Source organism: Nothobranchius furzeri, chromosome 11 (genome assembly GCF_043380555.1).
Source record: "Nothobranchius furzeri strain GRZ-AD chromosome 11, NfurGRZ-RIMD1, whole genome shotgun sequence".
Classification (NCBI taxonomy): Eukaryota; Metazoa; Chordata; class Actinopteri; order Cyprinodontiformes; family Nothobranchiidae; genus Nothobranchius; species Nothobranchius furzeri.
Genome location: NC_091751.1, coordinates 41107364 through 41124791, shown reverse-complemented (window position 1 = coordinate 41124791; position 17428 = coordinate 41107364). Strand labels below are relative to the sequence as shown.

The following is a 17428-nucleotide window of genomic DNA, read 5'->3' as shown; positions in this document are numbered from 1 at the left end:
TCCATGAGCAGCATGTTTCAGTGTCTACATTCTCCCTGTCTGTAATTTTAAACTTTATTTATCATTATGTGCATAGTTTCCCAGCCTATAAATAGACGAGCAAGGTCAGCCTGACTTCATGGAGCTACCCGTCTTGTAAATGTCAGTTTCCATTCTAATGAATTTGTTTATATTATTTAATTTTCACATTAAGCTGTCAAATAATCTTTGAAGCCATCTTAACGTTTCTTGTCTTTTCACACATATTTTACCAGAACTGCTCAGAAAGCTTCAAGACACAAGTTTTATGCATATTTTGAGCATCTTTACTGACCCGCTTGAGTGTATTTAGATAATATGAACAAGTCCAAACTTTTTCTGTCTGATTGCAGGAACTGAAGATACTGAAAGCTGCAGCTTTGCAAGAAGAATCTAATTCTTTCTTTTTAAAAGGGACATTTCAGCCACTTGAGTGTCTGAAAAAAACTCCAAAATCAAAATGATCCTTTAAATTGATGCCGGTCTCTTAAAGAGATAATATGCCGTTTTGGCTTGCTTTTAGCACCCCCTAGTGTCTGTTAATAAAAGTGAAAGTGAAACTTTTCTCCTCGCCTGCATTCGCCATTGTAACACCTTAATCTTAACTAGTTTCTACAGGAACTCAATCGTTAAATCAAACCATTAGCTCTGTTTACAATCTGAGACATGCAGGAAACAAGCTGGTAGCAGCCTGCAGCGCATGCATATAAGCTCCACTTTACTAAATCCAACAGGGACTCTGAAGTTGCAAGTGCAATATTCTGGCCACAGAGGGCAGTGGGCTCTAAGTAACTTCATTAACCCAGTAAACGGTCATTTTAGCACATACTGGCTCGAGAAAATGATTCAAGAAATCCATCAGAAAATTTACTGATCAACTGAAATGTCGCACTTGTTTTAAGTTTTTTTTTTTCTTTTTTTCAAATTGAAGTTTAAACATGAACTCATCTAAACTAATGATGTGTTTTGAGCAAAACTATTATTTAAAGAATCTCCTTGTCCAGCATAACTTTTAAATCACAGTATGATGATTGTTTATTGTGCCTCTGTCTCATTAAAACTCACAAGCCGTACGTTTTCAGCTTTGACCTTTATGCATTTAGACTTGCGTTGGGTTTCACTGCACAGTAGAAGCAACGTTGTGTGGGATTTGCCAACAACTGGGAAACGTCTCTTTTTACCCAATTTGCATCCTTACCCATACTAAACAGCGTATTTAGTGCAGGACTTTCCTGATTTGTGTTATATTCTTAACTCCTTTTGTTTCATTCTCTCACATGTCTTTTTTTAGTGCGTTGCAGGCATCACACTGACAAAACGCAGGTTTTTTTGGTCGGTCCTGACTGGTGAATGTAAGATGTTTGCATCCAAGTTGAATGAAACGTTTTCGTTTTTTTTTTAGGAAGGTTTGTGCTTCTTTGAAATCCTTTAAGGTTCCACCAGGGGGGGCTAAATACTCAAACATCACACAGCATTCCTTTTCGATTAAAAAAATACATGAATTGATTGTAGGAATTAAATTATTTTGTTTTTAAATTGAATTAAAACATTTTAAATCATTTTAAAAGCAGCTGAAGAGCTTTTACTGGGATACACATTTTAAAGGGCTACATGTTTGATTTAATTTTTATTCCTTTATATTGTTGACCAGATATGTAAAAATTACCTGCTGGTTTTTTACATTTACATTCAAAACTTGATCTGAATCTAAGCATTTAGACAAAACTGCAGTACCTGCATGAACAGAGGAAGGTAGTAAAAGCCCCCTGATGCTGATGTATTGATAATGGCCTCATGGACCAGGAACTGCACCGACAAATCACATTAAAGCCCCCGAGGGAAAAGAAGACAGACATCTTTATTCATTCAGATATTTTAGGAAACAAAATAAAGATGAATGTCCAATTTTTTTTAATTATTAACTGAGGAGCTTTTCAGGACTGCACCAGTAGCAAACCAGCACAAACACTGATCAAGTTTCCCTTTCAATCAAACTGGTAGCAACAAATTACAACACAGTCAGAATGAAATCAAAGGACACAAATATGTTGGAATCAAAAGAGCACATTAAGAAACAGCCCCAGAATAAATCACCCTATTTTTGACGCGGCCTGCACATCTGTTTGTGATTAAACCCTCACAGTTTGGAAAGAGAGGTTTTAAATCTAACTCAGGCTCACGCTGCAGCGGTTTCTCTAGTCGGAGGACAAATGCAGTTCAGCTCAGCTCTGTGGTGGACACCTTGCATGCAAACATGTCTGCTGCATCAGAGATCTTTTGTTTCAAATTATTGAAAGACTCACTTCTTCGCTGTCTCCTTAGCGAGGGTTGGAATGTCAGGAATTAATTTAGTTAGTGAGGTGGATTGGGAAGCCTGCTCCCTGTATGACATCTTGTTGTTTTCTGAGGCAAATTGCTAATTGTGCAACTGTGTGTGTATAACCATGTATTGTGCAAAGTTCTGCAGCACATTTTCACTTTTTATAATCTCATAAATCAGCGAGAGACAAAAACACTGTATACATAAGGTCATAGAGACCTACCAAGAGCTCTGCAGAGCCAGGATGAGGTTAAAAAGCACCATGATGGACCATTTTCCTGCAATGTCTTGGTGTATCTTTGTGGGATAAGTTCAGTTTGCTGTTGAGGTGAACACCCAGGTACTTAAATGTACCCACCACCTCAATGTATGTAATGCAGTCTGCACTTTAAGGACACTAAGATCCATTTGGGGGCAGATGCAGAAAAGACCAGTTCAATCAGGGGGGTCCAAACCTGGTCCTAAAGGATCAATTATAAATAATCTAATGACCCAATGAGGAGTTACAGAACTAAACACACTGAAAGGCAGGGGAGACTAATTACTAAGTGGGGAGGAACAAAAAATATTAAAGGGAGATACTAACTTAGATAATCTAAACATACAGAAAACTAAAGATAAGTGAACTAATAAACCTGAAACCAGAAACACAAAAATAAACAAGAAACACTTTAACATAGGACACTAAAAAGACCAGAACCAAATGAAGAGGAGATCAAATACTGGGGAAAATAACAATAATGAAGATGGGTAAACTGCTGGGGCAGCAGTAGCTCAGGTGGTAGAGCGGGTTGCTCCATGATCGGAGGGCCATGGGTTAGATTCCAGCTCCTGCCAGGGGTGCTCTGCTGTTGTGTCCTTGGGCAAGACACTTCACCTAACATGCCTGTGTTGGTGGTCAGAGGGGCCGACGGCGCCAAATGGCAGCCTCGCCTCTGTCAGACCGTCCCAGGGTGGCTGTGGCTACAATGTAGCTTACCATCACTGGCCGTGTGTGAATGTGAGAGTGTGTGAAAGCGTCTATGAGTGTCCTAAAAAAGTGCTACATAAGTTCAATGCATTATTATTATTATTATTAATAAATATGAAGTGAAGTGACATGGGGGAAACCTGGAGGGGGATGGGGACCACAGGGACACAGAACATGACAGCTGAAGCAGAGAAATCTCAAAAACGTGCCTCTTAAAATAGAATAGAATAGAATTTATTGATCCCACAGTGGGAAAATTCACTTGCTACAGCAGCACAAACACTTAGAGAAAAGGAAGATGAAAAATAATAAAAAAGATTACAGGCAAACACACAAAGACAGTAAGCTATTATCGTGATCTTCATCCACTGAAAAAAAAAAAACAAATAAAAAGAAAACTTGGATTCCAGAACTATGCTGCACACTGTAAGGGACACAGACATACTATGTAAATCCAGTATTGCACAAGGTTTAAACTCGTACTGAGTATTGCATTGGTGTTACTGTGTACCAGGATAATACAACTTAGACTGAGGAGTTATACACTCTTACTGCAGAGGGGATGAACGACCTAAGGTAGTGTTCTGTTTTACATCTGGGATGTCTCAGTCTGCCTCTGAAGGAGCTGTCCATGGTCTCCACAGTAGAATGCAGTGGCTGGGAGGGGTTTTCCAATATGGAGGTTATCTTTCCCAGCATCCGTCTTTCACACGTCTCCTCAACTGAATCCAGTGGGCAACCCAGAACCAAGCTAGCTTTGTGAACTAGCTTGTTCAGTTTCTTCCTGTATCAGTCAGAGCTGCCTGCACCCCAACAGACCACAGCGGAGTGGATAACAAAGCCAACAACAGAGTGAAAAAAAGATTTAGCAGATGGGGATTAACTCCGAAGGACTTCAGCCTCCTCAGGAGGTGGAGGCAGCGTGGCCCTTCTCATACACAGCATCTGTGTTGTGGGATAAGTTCAGTTTGCTGTTGAGGTGAACACCCAGGTACTTAAAGGTATCCACCACCTCAATGTCTGCTCCCTTGATGTTTACTGGTGAGTGAAGAGGAATATTTCTCTGAGTGTTTCCTTTGTTTTACTGGTGTTCAAGCGAAGCTGGTTATGCTCACACCAGTCAACAAAGTCAATGATGACTAACCTGTGTTCCAGGTCATTCCCCTCAGACACACAGCCGACAATGACTGAGTCATCAGGTGACAGCTGCTGGTGTTGTAGGTGAAGTCCGAGGTGTACAAGGTGAAGAGAAAGGGTGAGAGCACCGTGCCCTGTGGAGCTCCAGTACTACACACAACCACCTCAGACGTACAGTTGTGCAGCCTCACTACTGTAGCCCATTTGTGAGGTAGTTGGGGCTGTCAGATGTTCGTCCACTCCTGCACCCCTCATCTTCTGCTGCAGTTGACATGGCTGGATGGTGTTTAGGGCACTTGACAAATCGAAGAACATGATTCTCACAGTGCTCTTTTGTATCTCGAGGTGAGTCAGAGCCCAGTGCTGCAGGTAGATGAGGGTGTCCCCCATACCTGCCCCTGCTCCATAGGGGCTCTGGCACCAGGGAAGGACACCATTAAGCTATCAGCTTTATAATTGTAAACAGGTTTAATATAAGTATAGTTTGATGATTATTCATAATACATTTGGTAATTTTTATTCATGTCTTTTGCTGTACAGCACTTTGCTCAACAGTGTTGTTTATGTTATTTCCTAGATAGCTGTGATCCTAAATGCTACTTTGGGGATAATAAAGATACTCTGAACCCCTTTGGGGGACTTTGAAATGAGTTTCCGCAAAAAACATTTATTTACTATCTCAGTACATACAGGACTGATAGGCTAAAGGCTAGGCAGAGCATATTCAAGACCAAAGTGTAATCTCTGTGTCTTAAATTGGTTCAGAATCTGAAAAATTTCACAGCAGTTCATGCAATATTGTTATATAAATATGTAATGATAATAGAGGGTAAATTGCTTAAGAGCTATTTATTATTATTACCACCACTTGTGGCCAAAGCTATGATACTCTATATAAATAGAATATCCCTTGCTTGGTCTTAGTATGATTAATTAGAAGATCCTAGGATTCTTTTAATTATTAAGGGATCGTACACACTTCGCTTTGATTCAAGAAACAGTCAGGTTTATAAACAAAGTAAGAATTTATAAGACTTAATAAATTTTTTAAACTATTATTTACTGTGAGTGGATGCGAACTAAGATGGTGTCTGGAACCTATGTGTGAATATTGTACTCAGAATCTCCGTTCTCAGAGCTGAGTTCTGGACGGAAAGAATTTGGTTTGCAAATAAACTATAAAGATGTTATTATCAATCACATTCAGACGCTATCTGTGTGTCTATTTTACCCCGATTAAGAGACTCTCTTGGTGGATCCGAAAGTGAGAGGTCGGATGACCGCTGGCACCGGAGGGCTGTAGAGGACCAAGGTGCTGGTTCTTTCAGTCCGGAGATGTCTCTCGGGTCACGACAGATGGATGAAACCGAATGTCTTAAAAATAACTCTGAAGGAGTTTGGAGTCAGCTTTGTTCTGCAGGAAAACAATCTTGTTGTTCAGCTTCGCAGGTGCGATAAAGGTTTAAGGTTTTGACGACATGTCAAAATCCTTCTGGTTAAAGAGGTGCTAAAGATGGCCGGTCTGAAGCTTGCTCTAGAACTCACAAATTACTCAAAGCCATCTAGTTTAAAAAAAATTGATATTATGGTTTGGCCAGCCGATCAGGGGCTGACAAGTTTGAGAGATGTTACCAAGAATCTCAGAACACACCCTCTGTGATGGAGACTCCGAATCTAGGCAAAAGGCTAACTTATGTTTTATTATCTCTGCAGTCCAGCTGGTGTGAGGAAGTAGGCTCTGATTGAAGGGGCTATGTGCAGACTCTCCGAATCCTGTCAGGGGAAAATACAGTAAGATGTGTCATAGCCAGGGTAAGTTGACCTGGCTGTGCATTTGACCTGTGGGATCTCAAAATCAGGCCATTTCGTCACGTTACAAATATGTCTTGATTTTAAAAAGTTTCTGTTAACAGAGGCCATTGGAACTTTTACACAGAAGCACAGTTAATAAAAGAAAATTCCGTTATTTCAAGTGAAAACAATTTCATTAGATTTTTCAGGTTTTCCTTTGCAATGAATAAAATGTAAGAACAGATCAGGTAAACAAAGATTTAAGGCATGTTTAATTGTTAATTAAGCCTAAATTAATTTGCCTTCTAAGAATTTGACTCAGACAGAATTTTTCCCCTCTTTTCCTGTTAATCTGAGTCTCACTATTCAACCCTTCCTTCAACCACATAAGCCAATTTCCTTCCTGCAGATTTAAATAAGATCTGCTGTTCTTACTCAAGCCTTCAGATAGTTAATCCCAGAAGCTGTGGATTGAGCCAGAATGGTCCTTGAGTTTTGTTTACAGAGGGATTAGTCAATCTCCACGCTGAACTTTGACAGTTTGAGGTAATGGGAAGAGAAGGCATTGAGGAGGAGGGAACAATGATGATTTACAGAGTGTTTCATCTCAGGTTAAAAAACTACTTTGGCTTTTGTGATTATTTTAAAGAAAACATTTCTTCTATAAACTTGTATACTAGAATATAGGACAATGAAAAAGAGCCCAAAAGGTCACACACATCAGTTTTTAAATGTGGTTTTATTAAAACACAGGATTACATTTCCTTACAACACTGATGTGGTTTGCACACATAAACTCATGAAAAATAACAAAAGAATACACAAACTTTAACTCTGACAACATGTACATGGAAAGAAGTGTTTTGGAGTACTTCCTCAGCAAGACATAACCAACAATCCAATCAGTTATCAATTTATGATTTGCTTATTTAAGTACATGCTTTAATACTTGGAGACAAAAAATAATAATCTAAACCTAGTAATACAAGTAATACAATAACGGGACCTAAACTATCAATGTGATTTTTAAAATCACAATACACTGTTTAATGACCAGGCATACATTTTGTTGGTTGTAACAATGCAACTATAAAAGGAGCAAAAGCCAGCCTATAGCAATAAACTCATTTGTTAGAGCACTAAAGTGTCAATGCATGACATGCATTACACATATATAATAAGAGGGATCAACAAGCTTTTGTTTTCCTCTATTTGACTGTTTACATGCACATAACACATTGGCTTTAAGCCAGTTTTAATCTATTTAATCCATTCATACAGACAATAAAATAACTGAGGCACAAGATACAACATAGTTGGCCAACGACTGAGTAAAGAAATATATTGTTCACAACAACAAGACCAATGGCACAACAACAAACAATCCTAGGATGGGCATTTTAGAAAATCAATTACAAAACATGTGGATCTTCAGAAAGATGCATTTTAATTTTTTTATATTGGTTTCTGTAAATAGTTTTAATATAATCTCTTTTTGCACTGTAGCAGAAAGATATGATATTGTGCATTTCACTTTTGGATATGTTGTGTTTATTTGAATTCATAAAATTCTGTTTTATTTATTTATTTTACCTCAGGTGTATCAAAACATCCATCCATCCATTTTCGTCCGCTTATCCGGAGTCGGGTCGTGGGGGCAGCAGCCTAAAGCGAGAGGCTCAGACTTCCCTCTCCCCAGTCACTTGGGCCAGCTCCTCCGGGGGAATCCCAAGGCGTTCCCTGGCCAGCCGAGAGACATAGTCCCTCCACCGTGTCCTGGGTCTTCCTTTGGGTCTCTTCCTGGTTGGACGTGCCCGGAAAACCTCACCAGGGAGACATCCTGGCCAGATGCCCGAGCCATCTCAACTGGCTCCTCTCGATGTGGAGGAGCAGCGGGTCTACTCCGAGCCCCTCCAGAATGACCAAGCTTTTCACCCTATCTCTAAGGGAGAGCCCGGCCACTCTTTGGAGAAAACTAATTTCGGCCGCTTGTATCCGCGATCTCATTCTTTCTGTCACTACCCAAAGCTCATGACCATAGAAGAGGGTAGGAACATAGATCGACCGGTAAATCGAGAGCTTCACCTTCTGACTCAGCTCTCTCTTCACCATGACAGACCTGTACAACACCCGCATCACTGCAGATGCAGCACCAATCCGCCTATCGATCTCATGCTCCAGTTTTCCCTCACTCGTGAACAAGACCCCGAGATACTTAAACTCCTCCACTTGGGGCAGGACCTCATCCCTGACCCGGAGAAGGCATTCTATCCTTTTCCGAATCAAGACCATGGTCTCAGATTTAGAGGAGCTTATTCTCATCCCAGCTGCTTCACACTTGGCTGCGAACTGCTCCAGCAAAAGCTGAAGATACGTTCTGATGAAGCCAACAGGACCACATCGTCTGCAAAAAGCAGAAACCTGATCCTCAGGCCTCCAAAACGGATGCCCTCCACACCTTGGCTGCACCTAGAAATCCTGTCCATAAAGGTTATGAACAGAATTGGTGACAAAGGGCAGCCTTGGTGGAGTCCAACTCTCGCTGGGAACAGAGCCCGACTTACAGCCGGCAACGCGGACCAAGCTCTGACACCGGCCATACGGGGACCTAACAGCCCGTATCAGAGGGCCTGGTACCCCATGCTCCCAGAGTACCCCCCACAGGGCCCCCGAGGGACGCGGTCAAACGCCTTCTCCAAATCCACAAAACGCATATAGACTGGTTGGGCAAATTCCCACGCACCCTCCAGGATCCCCCTAAGGGTGTAGAGCTGGTCCATTGTTCCACGGCCAGGACGAAAACCACATTGCTCCTCCTGAATCTGAGGTTCAACAATCCGACAGACCCTCCTCTCCAGAACCCCTGAATAGACCTTACCAGGAAGGCTCAGGAGTGTGATCCCCCTGTAGTTGGAACACACCCTGCGGTCCCCCTTTTTAAATAAGGGGACCACCACCCCGGCCAGCCAGTCCAGTGAGACTGCCCCCGATGTTCACATGATATTGCAGAGCCTTGTCAGCCAACACAGCCCCACAACATCCAGAGTCTTAAGGAACTCCGGGCGGATCCCATCCACCCCTGGAGCCTTGCCACAGAGGAGCTTTTTAACCACCTCAGTGACTTCCACAGTCAGAATCTGTCCCCCCACACGTAGGCGGAGGGAGGCTACCCTCTGATTCACTGGGGTAAACCCCAAAGTACAGGCACCTAGATGGGGGGCAACTAGTATGCCCACCCCTGCTCGGCGCCTCTCAGTGGGAGCAACTCCAGAGTGGTAGAAAGTCCAACCCCTCTCAAGGAAACTGGTTCCAGAGCCAGAGCCATGCGTTGAGGTGAGTCCGACTTTATCTAGTCGGAACCTCTCAACCTCATGCACCAACTCAGGCTCCTTCCCCACCAGAGAGGTGACATTCCATGTGCCAAGAGCCAGCTTCTGTAGCCGAGGATCAGACTACCAAGGTCCCCGCCCTCGACTACCACCCGTCACACACTGCACCCGACCCCTAAGAGGTGCTCTTTGTCTGATCCCTCACCTAGGACCTGTTTGCCATGGGTGACCCTACCAGAGGCAGATAGCCTCAGACAACTTAGCTCCTAAGATCATTGAGACACTCAAACCCCTCCACCACGATAAGGTGGCAAATCATCTTAATTTCTGGGTAATAATGAAATTATTTCCTATTAACTTTATTTATATGAGATTAAATATGCAAATATTTCTAAATTAAAGAGTTTTCTTTATCTATTTTGTTTTTGTATCAGCGTATTCCAGCAGTTCCACCATGGTTTTTTACAATCAGGATAATGGTCAGTTCAGGTTGGATAAGGAGAAATAAATGCAGGAAAAAAAGGACTCTGAATAGCATTTTTACATGAAAACTTACCCGCTGACCCTCTTCTTATTGTTAATTTCATTCTTAGCTACTCAGCAATGCAGTATACTTTAAGAAAATTACATTTGGCAGGTCTGGATAGGCTAAAAAAAATCATGACATTTAAATTCAGACCAATTGAACATGTTAGCCTTTTATTTTGAAAGACCTCTCTCCCCAAAGACCCACTGCGTGTTATTTATACTGCTGTCTTAATGTTTGCATTTGCTTGCAGAAGGATGTTTAACAAACAGCCTTGAATCCACTTGCCAAATGAAAATTTTGTTGCAGCACACTGCCCTTCCCCTTTGTTAAGGTTTAAGCGCTGACAAACACCAAGCGGGTGGAGTAGATGAGATCAGCCAGGTAGAGTATGAAATTGACGACGGTGAGAACAGCCACCGCCACTGTTTTGTCCCATGAACACAACCCAGGGTCGGCGGTGCAATGGGACGGTCTTTGCTTTGTACCACCGTGTTTGGGGTCAAAGTTGAACACTGGCCAGATGATGGTTGCTGACAGATAGAGGACAACAGCCAGCAGGGCGTAGGCTGACAGGAAGCGGGCGAACGGGAAGGGGAGGCAGCCGGTGCACTCACCAATGCAGAGCAGGATGATGATAGCTGACAGGATGAAGCAGATGCAGTAGACGGACATGCAGTACTTGACCGAATCGTGGCGGTCATACAACACGGGATCGCTGATTAAGACGAAGATGATGCAGGCCACAAAGGTTTCAAAGACTTTCAGCAGCCCAGGAGCTGTGGCCATGTAGCCGGCGACCTCCCCCGGACGAGCTTTGGTGATGCTCACCTCGCTCATGTAGGCAATGGTGGCCAGGCAGGAGAAAACAGTCGACACAATGCGGCAGTCGCGGATCTCACTTTGGCCAGTGGAACCCTTCAGGTAGTAGAGAGGGAAGAGGATGGAGGCTGACAAGCAGAGGAGGGCAGCGTAGCAGGCGAAGGTGATGGGGAAGTTCTTCCAGGAAACAGGGGCTTTGGTCTGCAGGCCAAAAAGCTCCACCAGGAGGATGAGAAGAGTGCCGGCAAAGCTAAAGGCCCAGCAGAAGATGCAAAAGTCTCCAGTGCCATGGAAGAGCCTGGCACCATGCACAGCCACGGAGAAGGCCACACAGGAGCAGGCCAGGGCGGCCAGCCGTGTCCATAAAAGAGGGCTGGACTTCAGGACTATGGCCATGATGAGATCTTTTAGGTACCAAGACTTCTTTCTTCAGAGAATTCTCCGATTTCTACAGTTAGCCACTCAGGCAGCGTGAACTGAAAAGTGAAACAAAAACATAATATTTTAGGACTTTTGTAATTTACAAGACCTTATCGCACAAGACTCAACCAAGTGAGTCCAAAACCCTCTGCTCAGGCTAACTGCGTCCTCCTACACAGCATTTTCTCAGTGGCACAATGCTGCCATTGTATTTCACAAATAGCAGAAAGAACAACTCAAAATCTCAAAGAATGACTGCACTGTGGTCACAGTGGACACAGCACATTTCCATCTGGTGAGGAGCTTTCTCAGACTTTCCTCCAGGAGTTGAAGGAACTTCAGGCCTTAGCAGAATTCCCACACGGATAGTTTCACCCTGACATTCCTCCATGATGAGGTCCCAAGCTTGTATCCTCCATGATGGGAGAGGCGCCATAACCTCCACCAGCCCCACACTGTGTCTGTCATCATGTTCTAAACATGACCTTCATCATTTGTTCCACTCCCACTCCCGGGGAGTTAATGTACTCTGGAGTCGCTTTATGGAGCTGTGATTCTTTACAAGAGGAAAAAGGGTGAGGTTAAGTCACATATCTGGCACAAATTATGAATTAATTTAATTCTGACTCATAATTATTAGACAATAAACGATTGACCTGATTGTTTTTTGGACTGAGGGAGTAAACCAAGGTTCACCCACAATGCACAGGAAGAAACCATCTTCTCGAGAGGCCACAAATAGATAAGTCAATTAGCAGATTTGCAAGAACCAAACCAATAAAATTTAATATTTTTAAATCTAAAACTTTTAAAAAAATCACAACATTTCAGCAAATTTCTTCTTTTTTAACCCTCCCACTGACCTAATGGGTGTGACCCCGCGAGGAAAGTTGACCGTTGAGCAGGGTTGATGGTTTATCCCTTGGGTCCATGTGGCAGGGGTGAGGAGTCAGCACCACCTCACCCCTGCCACGTGGACCTCAAGGGATAAACCATCAACCCTGCTCAACGGTCAACTTTCCTCACGGGGTCACCCATAAAGACAGTGGGAGGGTTAATAGATGGTAATATTAGGCAATGTTAAACTTTTTCTTCCCAAGCATCCCATTTTTAGAATTGTCTGTACACTGTAAAAGTATTTTTTTCTCACTTTAGTTCAGCAAATGCTTCATCTAGACATAAGAACATTCAGAGGTGGTTTTAACTGACCGCATGTCAGATTAAGTTTAATCTATTCACCCGTTTGTTCCTTAGAGCACATTTTTACCACATTTTTTGATTTTTTACTCTCATTTTTATGATATTTATTGATCTTTTTTAATAATCTGTTTTATATTTAACAGTTTTGTTCCTTGCGTCTCATGATTTTTATTCTGAGAGCTGCTAAAAGATAATTTTCTTTCTAGAAAATGTTAAAGGTCAATATCATACATCATTATCCCATTTATTGTTACATTATCATAACCTTAAACATCCCTGACTGTCCCAAAATGAACATAAAATTAGCAACAAAAATAAATAAATAAAAAAGTGTTTCATTTTAGTTGTGGGGCCAAATGAAATGAGACAGTGAGCTGCATCTGGTCTGTGGGCCACCAGTTGAAATAAAAACTCCAGCCTTTTGGCCCCGGCTGGCATGTAAATATTAAACAACGACAGATAGTTTAAAAGTTTTTATGTAAACAACTAAAAGTTTAACAGTTTTTAACACAATATGGCTGGTGCCATCTCCGAGACGGACTGCTTCTCATTTAAAAGGAAGAATGTGTTGCTTTATTCCACACTAACATCAAGCTGTTCTGGGACAACAAGAGTAAATGGACATTTTTACAGCGCAGAGACACTGTCCATCCACCCCTCCACCCCCTTTACACCTATTACCCATTTGGCTCCACCAGAGCTGCATTCCTAGTTCCTGGTTTACACAGAGAGACGGTTAAAAGCAAGGAGAAAAGACCTGTTTACATTAGTTCTATTAAACACCAAAGAAAGACTCGAAGCTGCCGAGGCTGAACGCTGCTGCTGCTGGTGAAGTGGGAGGCCAGAAAAGAGAAGCAAGAATGGAAAATGAGACCCATTAAAACCTTCTATAGGTTTAGAGGGGGAGTGATGGGGGAGGGACATGGGGGAAGCCCTGCACCTCAGGCACAGAAGGGCACGTCGTGTAAACATAGTGATGGAGTGGAATAGCTACGGAGTGAGTCAGCATTGGTCTCCTCTCTCACTACTCTTCATTTCTCTCCCCACCTCCTCCCTGATTTCTTGTAAGATTTTCCAACTCGTTGATGTGTTCCAGATGTGCTGCTGTCTGCTGAACAACTGGTGACTTTGTCATGTTTGCAAAGTTTTTCTCCATATTGCAGTCTCGCCTTCTTTTTCCTCCTCATACTCCCGTGTTCTTCTTTTCTGGCCTTTTTACTTTAACGCTCTTGCCCTCGGGCGACCAGTTAGGCTCCATGTAAACTGTTCAGAGTGTATATGGAAGGTCAACGGTGGAAAAAACATAAACCCCAGCTCTGCCACAATCACGGCTGTGCTGCTCATGGCAACCAGTCAGGAAAGAAATAGCCATGAGAGGAAAATGACAGAAGAGTCTGGAAAATGTGGCGTTTTTGTGTGGAAAACACAACTCAAACAGGAGTCCCTCTCCAAATGGAGGGGAGCAGAAAATAGGTTCACGCATTAAAACAGGATGTGGCAGTATCACGCACCTTTGTGCTCCCACTCTCCATACATGTAGACTGAGATGTTCAGGAAACAAGAGTTTGTGTTAGCCCAAGAGGTCATGCGCTGTTTGCGTCGTTGCCATGACACAACATCACTCACTCAATTTCAACTCTAATCCATTTACAGCCAACCCAAGGGCCGAAACACAAGACACACTCTGCTGGAGAACCATTCGTGAGTCAGAGGTCGATAGGTTAAGGTTCAAAAAGTGTGCTTTCACTGCTTTTTAAGGAAAGAAAATCCTACTATTAAGCATTTTTAATTTCTAAAAGTATCCGGAACATAGTCAAGCAATCACGAGGCACTAACTAACCCGACACAGCAAAACAGCAGAGGTTCTTTGACATGACTCCTTTTTAAATGAAAGTTCACGCTACATGAAAGCATGCGCGCACTATATAGATGTGCAGCGTGTGTGTGAGTTGTTTTGGACTCCTGGAACAGCTCATTCATTGACATTTAATGTGGGTGTGCCCCCTGCCACACCCTGCTCCCAACACTCACACCACTAAAGTTTAAAGCACAACCTGACACACCACACATTTAAAATGAGTCTTTAAAACCAACTTAAAAACAAATGCATGCATTTAAAATTTGCACAAAAGGAGCTGTTTGTATTAAGTTTTGAAGAATAAGCCAAAATGTTGCTGTTGTGCTGTTTTCTTCCTTTGCTGTCAAATGTTTTAGCAACAGAAACATAATCTGTTGACTGCAGGAGAAAAACGGAATGTTTTACTATCATCTGAGGCCATGGGAGGTCCTTTTAGGCGGTCTGCACTCGACCAGGTCTGGAGAGGCAACAAGTTCCACTGTGAATCTGGACAGCTGCAACAACTAACTCAAACAAAACCAACTGCAAAAAGCCCCACCAGTGTGGGACAATACTATATTTAGTTAGAATAGCTTTCCTAGAAGGGATACTACGCATTTCTCTACAACAACCAGACTCAGATACCAGAATCTGTGACTGAGTCTCTTCAGGTGCAGCAAACACACTCTGGATGTCCTCCTCGTTTTTATCTCTGTGGCTGTTTTCTGTGAAAAAAACAACAGTGATCCATTGGAGATTTGTTCTTTAACCTTTACCTCAGATCAGTTTAGCTAAAGAATCAATCAGTTTGGTGTCTGTCAGGCTGCCACACCCTGTTCCCACCCCACACAAGACATCAGTCCACAAAACACAGACGATTCAAATAAATAAGACGAGTTTAAATTAAAATGAAACTATTTTCCAAACACCAAAACTTGCATTCAAAAGATATTCAATTTAAATAAAATACAGCAGGATAACGAACTACAGAAAGTAAATAAACTTGTTACAAGCCTGTGAGACTTGATGTTAAATCAAGGGAGACTGGTTGTTGGTAAGTTGAAGCACAGAAACTAAGAGTTGCATTCTTCTGAGGAAACATGAATGTAAAACAGGAAGCAGAAAGTGAAATGTTCCCACTGAGTAAACTCATTTTTCTTTATTCTAAACTACAACAGCAAGTGAACTCTGGACTTTTCTTACCTTCGTGACACTTTTCTGCTGTTCTCTAGAACAACCAGGAGTGAAGAGCTGCAGATTTTAGGTCCTCAGCCTTCTGTTTGAATTTACTAGCAGTCCTAAGAAGCTGCTCTCCGCCCAGAAAACCAAATTAGGCGTCGAATATCTGCACCGTTATTCACATCCAGCTGAACTCCTCCTCCACCCTGCTCATGGTCGATGGGTCAGAGCCACCGCCTACACCCACACTAGACATTTCCCCCTTTGATAATTTCTCCGCTCGTGGAAGCTGGAAGCAACAAGAAAAAGCAGAAAATCTGCTGTTTTCTAATGGATTTCAAGATAATTAGAATAAAAACAACTTAAACTAATTCAAGTGTAGCTCATTCATGTAAACAGAATAAAGTTTTCTGAATAAAAATAAATAATCATCTCCCAGTGTCACAGTGGACCAGGTCACGAGAGAATTGAGGAAACTTCGCCCCAGCAAGGCGGCAGGCCCAGATGAGGTGTGTCCCAGGATGCTTAAGGCATGTGCTACTGAACTTGGGGAGCCGCTACAACGAGTCTTCAATCTCAGCCTGCGACTGGGGAGAGTGCCCGTCCTCTGGAAGACATCCTGCATCGTTCCGGTCCCCAAAAAGAACCGGCCCAATGAGCTGAATGACTTCCGACCGGTGGCACTGACATCACATCTTATGAAGACCTTAGAGAGGCTCTTCCTCAACCTCCTCCGACCACAGGTACAACATGCCCAGGACACACTACAGTTCGCATATAAGGCGGGTGTCGGAGTGGAGGATGCCATCCTGTACCTCCTGCATAGAGCTTACTCACACCTGGATGGGGGAAAAGGCTCGGTCAGGATCCTGTTTCTTGACTTTTCCAGTGCCTTTAATACAATCCAGCCTGGTCTGCTTCAGGAAAAACTGAACAGGATGGAGGTGGACCCCTGCCTGGTCGCTTGGATCACTGACTACCTCACTAACAGACCACAGTATGTCAGGCTGAAGGACATCACGTCCGGCACTGTGGTCAGCAGCACAGGAGCACCACAGGGAACTGTGCTGTCCCCACTTCTATTCACCCTGTACACCTCTGATTTCAGCTACAACTCTGAATTATGCCATATTCAGAAGTACGCAGATGATACAGCCATCATGGGGTGTATTTGGGATGATCAGGACGCGGAGTACAGAGGTCTGGTGAGAGATTTCGTCGCATGGAGTCACTCGAATCACCTGCAACTCAACACCTTAAAGACTAAGGAACTGGTTGTGGACTTCGGGAGGTCAAGAGAGGGTCCAGTGCCGATTAAGATAGAGGGGGAGGAGGTGGAGGTGGTCACTAAGTACAAGTACCTTGGGCTGTGGATGGACAATAAACTGGACTGGTCATGCAATACAGGCCACCTGTATAAGAAAGCCCAGGGCCGACTGTACTTCCTCAGGAGGCTGAGGTCTTTTAACATCTGCAGGAAGCTCCTGAGGATGTTTTACGAGTCAGTGGTTGCTGGAGTACTTCTTTTTGCTGTGGTGTGCTGGGGGAGTGGCACAGCGAAGAAGGACACATCTAGGCTGGAGAAGCTGATCAGGAAGGCAGGCTCTGTGGTCGGCATGAAACTGGACACGTTGGTGTCAGTGGCAGAGAAAAGGACATTAAAAAAACTGCTTGACATCATGGACAATGCTGGGCATCCTCTGCACACGGCCATAAACAAACAGAAGAGTCTATTCAGTGAAAGGCTGCTTCTCCCCAAGATGAGAACTAACAGACTTAAAAACTCCTTTGTCCCGCACGCCATCAGACTGTATAACTCCTCTCTGGAGGGGAGAGGGAGGAGAACCAGGAGGACAACGGAGGGGGGGACACCGAAGCT

General features: G+C 43.2%; 1 protein-coding gene across 3 annotated transcripts in view; it reads right to left on the bottom strand.

The window, feature by feature from the left end:
• Positions 1 to 6956: 6956 nt before the first annotated feature.
• myadmb (myeloid associated differentiation marker b) overlaps positions 6957 to 17428 on the bottom strand; it is an 18069-nt gene continuing 7597 nt past the window's right edge. Inside the window, exons 1-3 of one of the 3 annotated variants that reach the window (XM_054742856.1) lie at positions 15574 to 15707; positions 15016 to 15095; positions 6957 to 11389 (exon numbers count right to left, since the gene is read on the bottom strand). In XM_054742856.1, the coding sequence (XP_054598831.1) occupies positions 10428 to 11309 (882 nt within the window). In that variant the 5' untranslated portion in view covers positions 11310 to 11389; positions 15016 to 15095; positions 15574 to 15707 and the 3' untranslated portion in view covers positions 6957 to 10427. Of the gene's footprint in view, positions 11390 to 15015; positions 15096 to 15573; positions 15722 to 17428 lie in introns of those variants that run through there. The other 2 variants (XM_015956119.3, XM_070541559.1) reach the window with 2 other exon arrangements.